Here is a 9,654-nt window from a genome sequence, read left to right as displayed (position 1 = left end):
CAAATTCACATTGTCCTTTTCTCTTTGTTTCCTTTTTGCATCATTTTAAAAGTTTGATCAAAATCTACTGGACAATTGGATGGAAACAAAGTCAGTATTTTTATGTTAAAATCAGGAAAATTTCAGGCTAAAGTAGGAAGAGATTCTCATCAGTATGGATCAAACAAGTTAAAATGTGACAGCAATAGTTTAACTAATTAACTAATTAACTAATTAATTTCCATAGTAAAAGTGATGTGGAGTTAAAGGTGAACAGGTGGAAAGAGAAGCAGTTGGGAGGCAGCACATTGTACCAAAATGATAAATGATGCTTTATTTCTCTTATCTTTTGTATAAGTGGTGGATTAAAGATTCAGTACGTTGACAGCCATCCAGAGAACCTCCCCCAGTCTGCACAGTTGCATAACTTCAGCTTCAGCTGCAGGATTTCAACCAGACTTTGTTTGTTCCCCCAGCAGCTGGTGCAAACCTCCTGGTTGTTTCACTCTGTAGAAATGGCTACAGCTGGTAAGGTAGGTTAACTTTTCACTTTCACAGCACCTCTACATGCATCTGCAGTTGTTTCATGTGTTGGTTAAACTTGTGGTTTGCATTAAAGCAAAATCGGGATCGGCGACCGAAGTTGACAAATGTCCATAAAACTGCTGAAGGATTTAAATCTTAACGTTGTTAATGAATGGCTGAGAAAAGAAAACAAACTCATCAGTGGTTTGAGGTATTTTGACTTGGTTTCAAATTATCCTGACAGTTTTATGCAACTGCAGATATTGGCAGGCGTTGAGCAGCCAGAGGCCAGAAAAGGGGCGAAGGGGGAAAAGTAGGAAAAATGTCATCTGGGATGTTTAAACATTGAACAAAAATCCACAAGGAAAATATTCATTTTCTCTGGGTTTTACTCTGATGATAGAATAAAATGTAGCTAAATTGTCTTAAAGGGAAGGTGTTTGCCATGGAAAACGTGAACTTTGATCAGCTGTCTTGTTTCTTCTGCTTTTCTCAGAAATGGTTTTATTCTCCCCTGAAAGTGAGATTTAAACGTTAACTGTTCAAACTCAACAGAGACTCTTGAAATTTAACCTGAAAGCCTTTGGGCTCCAGTTTGTCAGGAACCTTCCTGAGATACAATTTAAGAGCAGATGCAGCAATTCCAGCTGATGTCAGTCCTGCTTTAGATCATCAGGTGCAAGGCGGCGGTGGCCTGGGAGCCCAACAAGCCCCTGGTCATCGAGGAGATAGAGGTGGCACCTCCTCAGGCCAACGAGGTTCGCATCAAGGTGAGTCGGCCACAAACATGACCCACACTATCCAGACGACATCCTGTCGTCTGGCTTCACATCCCAGTTTGGGCTGTTTCTGCAGGTGGTTGTCCTGCCCAGGTACTCCAGCTTCCTCCCTCAGTCCAATCACATGACAGTCAGGTTGATGGTCAGCTGAGAGCCTGTCGGTGCTGTTTGCTCTCAGAAATGAACAATAATTTGGATTATTTAGCCTGTCATGAGAGAAAAAAGTCATTAATTTCTAAGTCCTAGTTTGACCATAAATGTGCCTGGTTGGTCTGTCCAGGGCCCTCCACCTCTCTGCTGGACAAAATCTCAGCTTTCATCATTTCAGCTCCTGCTGCTGAGAAACACCAGCCACCACCTGGAAACTTTCCATTTGAAGAAGAAAGAAAACCTGAACGTTTCACATCTACAAACTGATGGCATCCCATAATCACTTCCACCGAACAAAACGGGTCGACTCAGGGCCTCAGCTGGGTTATAGATGTGGTGTGCTGTGGTGGCCCAGGGGTTAGTCCTCGGCGTGGCTGTCGGGGGTTCGATTCCCGGCCTTGGTGACCTTTGCTGCCTGTCTTTCCCCCTCTCTCACTGCCCACTTTCCTGTCAATTGGCTATCAAATAAAGGCCACTAGAGCCAAAAAAATCGTAAAACAAAAAAATAGATGTGCCATGATTTTCATACGTTCACGCCTCATGTGAATGGCCCACCTGGAGTCGCTCATGTTCTTATCCCAGATAAGATCCCAGTTAGGGGCTGGCGTCACCGTACTGGTTCATAGAAACCATGTGGCGCCGTGTGTACAGCTGGAACATCGTCCCTTCATCAGCTGCTTAGATCTGACGTTAGCATGGCTAACAACTTCACCAAACAGCAAATATTGTCAGGTTCAGTAATGAATTAAGCTGAGTGATTTCCCCGTTTACAGATTGTGGCCACAGGCGTCTGCCACACAGACCTGTACCACCTGTTTGAGGGAATGCACAAAGATGGCTTCCCGGTGGTTCTCGGACATGAGGGAGCTGGCATAGTGGAGAGCGTTGGGCCCGGCGTCACTGAATTTCAGCCAGGTGAGTCAAACCCAACTCAGAGCTGTTTACTGCTCCTGGCGCTGTGTCAATGCCACCTGGAAAAACCCTTTTTGGAAACAAGACGGCAGCAGGACGAAAGTCTGGAAAGCCAAATCTGGAAGGACAAGACTTCTGGGAAAATGTCCTCTGGACAGATCCCAGATAGCACAGAATGATTGAAACAACATTGAAAGTGGTCGGTGACTTGAATGTTGAATCAACGTTAGGGTTTCAACCATAACTGACATATCAAAGTTGATTCAACCTTCATCTGAATGTTTACATGCAGATTTGGGTTGATTTCATATTGAATTAAAGTTAAGGATTTATGTGCATTTTTAGGTCTGATAGGTCTACATAACATACCACTAAAAGTTTCTTCACTGGTGTTAAACACCATTATTGGCAGATCATGAGTAAACTGTGTACAAAAGTTTAAAAATAACATAGGTTTGATATAACATTTTATTTAAGAGGGACAGATCTTCAAACATATTTGACTCCTTTTTGACTGTCAGAATAACAGTCTATTGTCCACAGAAGAACAGAGTCCATGAGGTTAAGCTTTGTACTGTATGGACCAGGGAAACGGTACAAGTTGTGGTAACCCCAGTTTGACGTCACTTTGATTTCTTGTGATGTCTTCCTCTCATTCTGGCGTGTAATGAAGCCACTTGACAGTTTTACTGCAGTCCTCAAGAGTCAGCTTTTGGTCAAAGTGCAGAGCAACGGCTGAAAAACACAAAAATAAAAGTGAGGAAGGTGCCGGTTAGAAATATGATAAACATTTGAAAAGTTCTGAAAGATTAAACAGTGTACTGGTTACAGGTCTGAGAACAAACTAACCATATAGTTCCCCAGGTACACTCACTGTTAAATTAATATTTATCTTAATCTTTCATTAATATTTATCTTAATGTTTACGTGTACAACTACATTTACCTATGAAGCTGCAGTATAGATTTATGATGCTGCACTAGTGTTAAAATGAGGGAATCAATATTTAAAATAAAGGCTGTTTATCAGAAAGCCTAAAGATAAAACTCAGGGAGGATCAGGGTTTATTTAACACACCAGAGATAGTTAATAGAGCAAAAGGTGATTTATACTGTAGTTGGAAAAATGTATCATTTATACAGAATAAACTTCCATCAAATAGCTGGTTTAATCTTCAAACATCTACAAATATTTCCAAATAAGTTGATTAAATTCATTACAAAATGTCCACGTGCTGATAAAGATCCCACACCAGTAATAATAGACCAGTTCAGCTTAACCAGTTACCAACCCAAGAAACAACAGACTGAATCAGTCATTAGCAGGTTTAGTTCAGTGTTTCACCTGCCTTACATGTTTTAAGTGTTTCCTTTCTGTCTCACCTGGATTTAATCTGTGGATGATTAACAACCTTCTGCACTTCTTGATGGCTGCAGATGGTCATGCAATCATCTAACTCAGTGGTTCTGGAACAGAGACACATCTAAGCACATCCCTAAGCACATCATAATAAAAAGTTAAAAACAAGTGATGTACTATCACAACAATTTAAAGCCCACCTGGATCAGCCAGCTTTACACTTCTTTGTCCACCACATGCTCTCCCAGACCAAACAATAGGCCCCGCCCTATTTTAAAAACTGAAATCTCACAAAATCTCGCAGGATTTCATACTTAGGCCTGGAGTGGTGGGCAGGATGAAAATAATACAAAATGAGACATGACCTCAATTATTAAAAATATCTGTTTTGCCCCAAAATAACCAGGATTACTATGGGCACAAAACAATGCCCTTATTTTTCAATAAACACATTTAAGATCAAAGTAATATTGAACAACTTACCATAAAACTGCTCAGAGGAGAATTCAATTCAGAAGCCAGTTGCAAACAAACCAGCAGCAAAGTGGCTGTTTGGTTGGGACAAACCACTAGTGTGAAAAGGGGGAGTCGGACTGTACAACTCCTAGTAGAGACTTGTAGATGTTTTTGTGTCAACACATTATGCACAGTCAGTTATAATATTTACAGACAAGTAAGAAAATGTACATAAAGGAATCACAACCCAATGTTCTCAACATGTAGTGTGTAATTTGAAACATGATTAACCCCCACTTAGTAATAAAATGTTCTGACCCAGAGCTCAAAGATGGGGGGAGGGAAGAAGGGATGAGAGAGGGTAAAGAGGGGAAGGCTGGGAGGAACAGGTGGGTGTGGGGAGCCTTGTGAGGGAGTAGGGGGAGATGAGAAGGTGATGAGGGGTGCAACAAACTGCACAGATTGCACACATGGAGGCCTTAGGGGTGGGCAATCCTGGTCCTCAAGGGCCGGTGTCCTGCAACCCTTAGATGTCTCCCTGGTAGAACACACCTGGATCCAACAGCTGAATCACCTCCTCAGTGCAGGCAGGTTCTCCAAAGTCCTGCTAACGACCTTATTATTTGACTCAGGTGTGTTGAAGTAGAGACACATCTAAAAGTTGCAGGAGACTGGCCCTCGAGGCCTGGAGTTGCCCACCCCTGCCCCAGTCCCTGACGCAGCCGTCGCAGGCTTGATTCCCAGCCTTGGCAACCTTTGCTGCATGTCTTCCCCCCTTTCTCATTGCCCCCTTTCTTGTCAATTAACTATCAAATAAAGGCCACTAGAGCCAAAAAAATCTTTAACAAAATAAAATGTGAAGATTTAAAACCCTGACCTAAAATTAAAATAGTTTCACCCCTCCGGGTGAAACTCCAAGGAGGAGGGGAGGAGGGGAGGAGGGGAGGAGAGTGGAAAGGGGGAGGAGATTGAGGGATAGATGGGCCCAGGTGAGGGGTGGGTGGTGGGGGGAAAGGTGTGTGTGTAGAGGGGTGTGAAAAACAGCTTACATTGATTGAACATTTAGATCACGAGTTCTTCCCCAAACCTTGTCCTCAAGGCAAACTGACCTGCGTGTTTTCATTTCAGCAAAACCCCGTTAATCAGACATCAATTAAAATCATGTGTGCCGAATTAGGGAAATGCCTAAAACTTGCAGGGCTTGGAGGACCAGTGCTGAAACACACTGGATTCACTTTGACTTTACTTGAAATAATTAAGTTCGATACCACATTTGTATCCCTTGTCTGACACAATGACTCAAGCTAACCAGGGACAGATTCCCCACTAAGCCACTGTGGCTCTGTGGGTAGAGCAGTTGTCTTGTGATCAGAAGGTTGACGGTTCAATTCCAGCTCCCTTCTGCCGCATGTCAATGTGACCCCTGGGCACTTAACCCCAACTGATGTGTGCATTAAATAAATGTGTGAATGTGACTGTAAAGTGCTTTCAGTGGTCAAAATGACTGGAAAAGTGCTATGTAAGTTTATTTATCATTTTTGAAGTAAACTAAATGATTTGAGTAAGACTAACTTAAATCTGTTATCTTAAACATACTTAATAAATTTGTTAAAAAAATAAATTAACAAATTGAATTGGTTAAACTTAATAAATTAAGTTGGATAAATTTAATAAATTCAGTTGGATAAACTTAATTGAATTGCTTGTTACCTACAGAAGCAATTCAATTAAGTTGGTTAAACTATTTTCTTTTTAGGGTGTTTTATAGTTGATCCACTGTTAGCTGTTGACCTCAACCATACATGCAACTTTTGTGATAATAATTCAACATTGAATTAACATCTTTTGCCAACAAGCCAACAGTGAAGCAGCTGTGTGGTTGGACCATCCCACTCATGTAAATGGTGGGGGTGGACCGCTCCACTCCTTGTAGTAAGTTGTAGATGTTTTTGTGTCAATACATCCCACGCAAACAGTCAGTGAGAATTGTTATGAACAAGTAAGAAAATGTACAGAAAGGAATCAGCACCGACTATCCTCTACAGTGCTTAATTTGAAAAATGATAACCCGCTCAGTTATAAAATGCTCTGACCCAGAGCTGGGCTGAGGAGGAGGGGAAGGGGTGCGGCAAAACAGCTGACATTGATTCAACATTGATGAGATGTTGATCAGACAAATGCATTTCAGTCATTAGATTTCAACGACAAAACAACATTGATTCAATGACACAGTTTCAACGGTTTGATTGGATGGTTGTTTGATGGTTGATCCACTGTCATTTATCGACTTCAACCAAAAATCAACGATTCTAACTATTTTTCAACGTTGATTTAACATCGTGTGCTATCTGGGATGAGACTGGAGTAGAGACCAAGGTGGGGGAAGCCAGACGCAGCAGATCTGTACCTGCTGTGAAGCACGGTGGTGGAAGGGTGATGCTGCCCCCTCACAACCTGAGCGCCTTGCTGGCATTGACTAGACCAACTCCACTGTTAGCATTTAGTCAAAAATAAAATAAAACCTTGAACCTGGATCAGTTCATGTTCTCACTGCATTTTTTCCTCAGAAACCAATAAAATTCTGAAATCATCTGGAAACATTCAACCGTAACGTTCCTCACAAAGTTCCAACATTAAAGGGGCAAACTTCAACGACCTGAAGCAATTAGAGTTTCCTCTCTGATCCTGACTGATGGTGTTGAGACAGGCCCAAAGAAAGTCTTCGTCCTACATTATAATGTTTTAAATGACTTCTTTAATTTTCAGGGGACAAGGTTATTCCTCTGTTCATCTCCCAGTGTCGAGAGTGTCGCTTTTGTAAAAACCCAAAGACCAACCAGTGTGTCAAAGGATGGTAGGTTCATCTCTTTATTCATGAATTCATAAGATCTTCACTATGTTTACAGTTTAAAGCCAGACAGTCACTTTTGTTCTCAGGGCCGCTGACCGCTATGATGTGATGGCTTTAGAAGAAACCAGACTGAGCTGCAAGGGGAAGAAGCTGCTGCAGTTTTTGGGGACCAGCACCTTCTCTGAGTACACGGTTCTTAACCAGATAGCAGTGGCTAAGATCGACCCGGCTGCCCCTCTGGATAAAGTCTGCCTCCTTGGCTGTGGGGTCTGCACTGGGTTCGGCGCAGCAGTCAACACTGCTAAGGTCGTACCCGAAAGTCTTTCTTGGCACCATGTGGACATCGAGGCGCTATGCATTCAGCTAATGTGAGCATGTCGTCCTGCAGGTGGAAGCGGGCTCCTCCTGCGCCGTGTTCGGTCTGGGAGCTGTGGGCCTGGCTGCAGTCATGGGCTGTAAGTTTGCAGGAGCCAAAAGGATCATCGCTGTTGACATCAACCCAGAGAAGTTTGAGAAAGCCAAAGTGTTTGGTGCCACTGAGTTTGTGAACCCCAAAGATCACAGCAAACCCATCAACCAGGTGCTGGCTGAGATGACTGATGGAGGAGTGGACTACTCCCTGGAGTGTGTTGGAAATGTTGCAGTCATGGTGAGGATCATCTGGTACAAGCTTGGAAAATACATCCAGATGTCTGACATGCTCTGCTCCTCTGTGCAGCGCAGTGCCCTGGAGTCTTGTGTGAAAGGTTGGGGTGTCAGCGTGCTCGTCGGCTGGACAGATCTGCACGATTTTGCCGCCCGACCCATTCAGCTCATCGCGGGCCGTACATGGAAGGGCACCCTGTTTGGAGGTGAGACCAGAAGAGTCGATCTGAGAGTTTTAAGACCACAGGAAGCTGACCTCAACAGACGCTGTGACACTGAAGCAGAAGTCCTGAAGCCATCCTGGCCTTGACCTGGCTTCAAGTCAGGCTTCTGGCATACCTGCTGGGTCCAAACCAAGATGACGTGTGTGTTTGGGATCCAGACCCCTAAGTACAAGTCAATGTGACCCCACCAGACTGCGGTGGGGTCACAGTGATTTTAGGGGATCCCTGTCAGTGATCCCCTAAAATCACTAACAGGTTAAATGAATCTGGATCAGTTCATGAATCTGGTTTGTTTCATGTTTGTTTCATGTGCCTCAGGGTTCAAGAGTAAGGACGGTGTTCCTGAGATGGTGAAGGCCTACCTGGACAGGAAGGTGAAGCTGGATGAGTTCATCACTCACAGAATGACTCTGGAGAAAGTCAATGAAGCCGTAGAGCTGATGAAAAATGGCCAGTGGTACGTTCTAATTAACACCAGACAGAAGCTCTTCCGTTGTTCAAACCTTCCAGTTTTTCTTCTCATCTCTGCTCTTTTTGCTGCACAGCATCCGGACGGTCCTGAAAGTTTCTCCTTGAGTCTACAAAGCTCCTTTCAAAATGTTCCCCTCCCCCAGAGCCTGGCTGGGCGTTTGGCTTTTGTTCATCTGCAGTTCCTGGTTCATCTGTCCTGCATGATGATTACATCTGGGCTCATGAAACATTTGGAGAAAATAAAATCATTTACCCTGAGTGTTGTATTTGTTCTTTGTTCTGTCAGCTATTTTTCCTTATCTAAATTTGTTCCACATCAGTTCCCCTATTTGTCCAGCAGCAGCATCAGAACCCTTCATCACTTTCACATAGTTTTCTTTTTAGATGCATAGAATATTAAGTAAATAACGACGCATCACTCTTCAACAGACAAATGATCCACAGTTCTCCTGTTTCCCTTCCTTAGCAACAAAAGACGCTTTCTGGTCCAGGTAGCTCTTACTGTTAATTATATTTCAGCATATTTATGAGTTGTGTCTTTTAGAAAAGGTAATTATTAACCTACATGACTCTACTCCTGCTAATAAGTCTTTGTGTAGCATGTTGATGTTAACAAGTCATTGCAGCTGATTGATAATGAACAACCAGTCATATGTCGGCTAAAACGGCAGAGAGGACCTGAAACACAACAGGAAGCTCGTTGTTCCCGTCTGCTGAGGTTAACATCTGGAGCAATAACACAGGCAGCATTTTATCAGAGGAACATCCAGGAATACATCAAAGCTCCTCAGCAGAAAAATGTGGCTTTAAAATAAAAAATACTTGACAAGAAATCAGAAAAATGAGCAGAAACATGGAAAAACCCTTTGAAGTAAAAGGGATGATGGACGGACGGATGGATTGAGTGGCCTGAAGTGGACAGTGTGGTGGAGAGCATCGGACTCGGGGTCACAGAGTTCCAGTTGAGTCAGTAGAACCAGCCGGACCACCTGGTTCCTCAAGCTGAACCTCACTGGGTTGAGCACAGATTAAATCTTCTGCCACTGTCTATTGTCCGAGAGACACGCTGATCCCGCTGTTCATGCCTGAGTGTCGGGAATGCCGCCTCTGCAAGAGTCCCAAGGCCAACATGTGTGTCAGCGCGTACGGAGCTCGTCGTTTTCCCTTCATTGCATCATCATGTGTTCATTAGGCTGCAGAAATGAATTCATGTTCTCCTCGGGATTCTGGGGAGATTAGATGTGGACGGCTTTGAAGACTCCAGGATCAGCTGCAGGAAGCTGTGGGAACCAGCAGCTTCTCT

At 43.4% G+C, this 9,654-nt stretch overlaps 1 protein-coding gene and 1 long non-coding RNA gene across 2 annotated transcripts; one reads left to right on the top strand and one right to left on the bottom strand.

The window, feature by feature from the left end:
* The first annotated feature begins 375 nt into the window (after positions 1-375).
* On the top strand, positions 376-8,609 carry LOC103460524 (alcohol dehydrogenase 1). Its single transcript, XM_008402739.2, has 9 exons — positions 376-512; positions 1,173-1,274; positions 2,207-2,348; positions 6,927-7,014; positions 7,098-7,317; positions 7,400-7,660; positions 7,730-7,862; positions 8,199-8,337; positions 8,426-8,609. Exons 1-9 carry the CDS (start codon positions 495-497, stop codon positions 8,454-8,456), a joined length of 1,134 nt encoding a protein of 377 aa, XP_008400961.2. The 5' UTR covers positions 376-494; the 3' UTR covers positions 8,457-8,609.
* Positions 2,800-3,839, bottom strand: LOC145549931 (uncharacterized). The gene is made up of 2 exons (XR_014085735.1): positions 3,728-3,839; positions 2,800-3,080 (listed from the first exon to the last, which is right to left on the bottom strand). It is a non-coding gene; the product is annotated as an uncharacterized LOC145549931 (long non-coding RNA).
* Positions 8,610-9,654: the final 1,045 nt, after the last annotated feature.

Source organism: Poecilia reticulata, chromosome 22, assembly GCF_904066995.2.
Source record: "Poecilia reticulata chromosome 22, P_reticulata-male-v2, whole genome shotgun sequence".
Taxonomy (NCBI): domain Eukaryota; kingdom Metazoa; phylum Chordata; class Actinopteri; order Cyprinodontiformes; family Poeciliidae; genus Poecilia; species Poecilia reticulata.
Note: the sequence above shows the minus strand (reverse complement) of the source record. Positions and strands in the feature narration are given on the sequence as shown.

Coding starts and splice junctions, on each gene's coding strand:
- LOC103460524 (XM_008402739.2), top strand. Junction 7,661..7,729: donor TTGGAAATGTTGCAGTCATG/GTGAGGATCATC, acceptor TCCTCTGTGCAG/CGCAGTGCCCTGGAGTCTTG. Junction 7,863..8,198: donor GAAGGGCACCCTGTTTGGAG/GTGAGACCAGAA, acceptor CATGTGCCTCAG/GGTTCAAGAGTAAGGACGGT.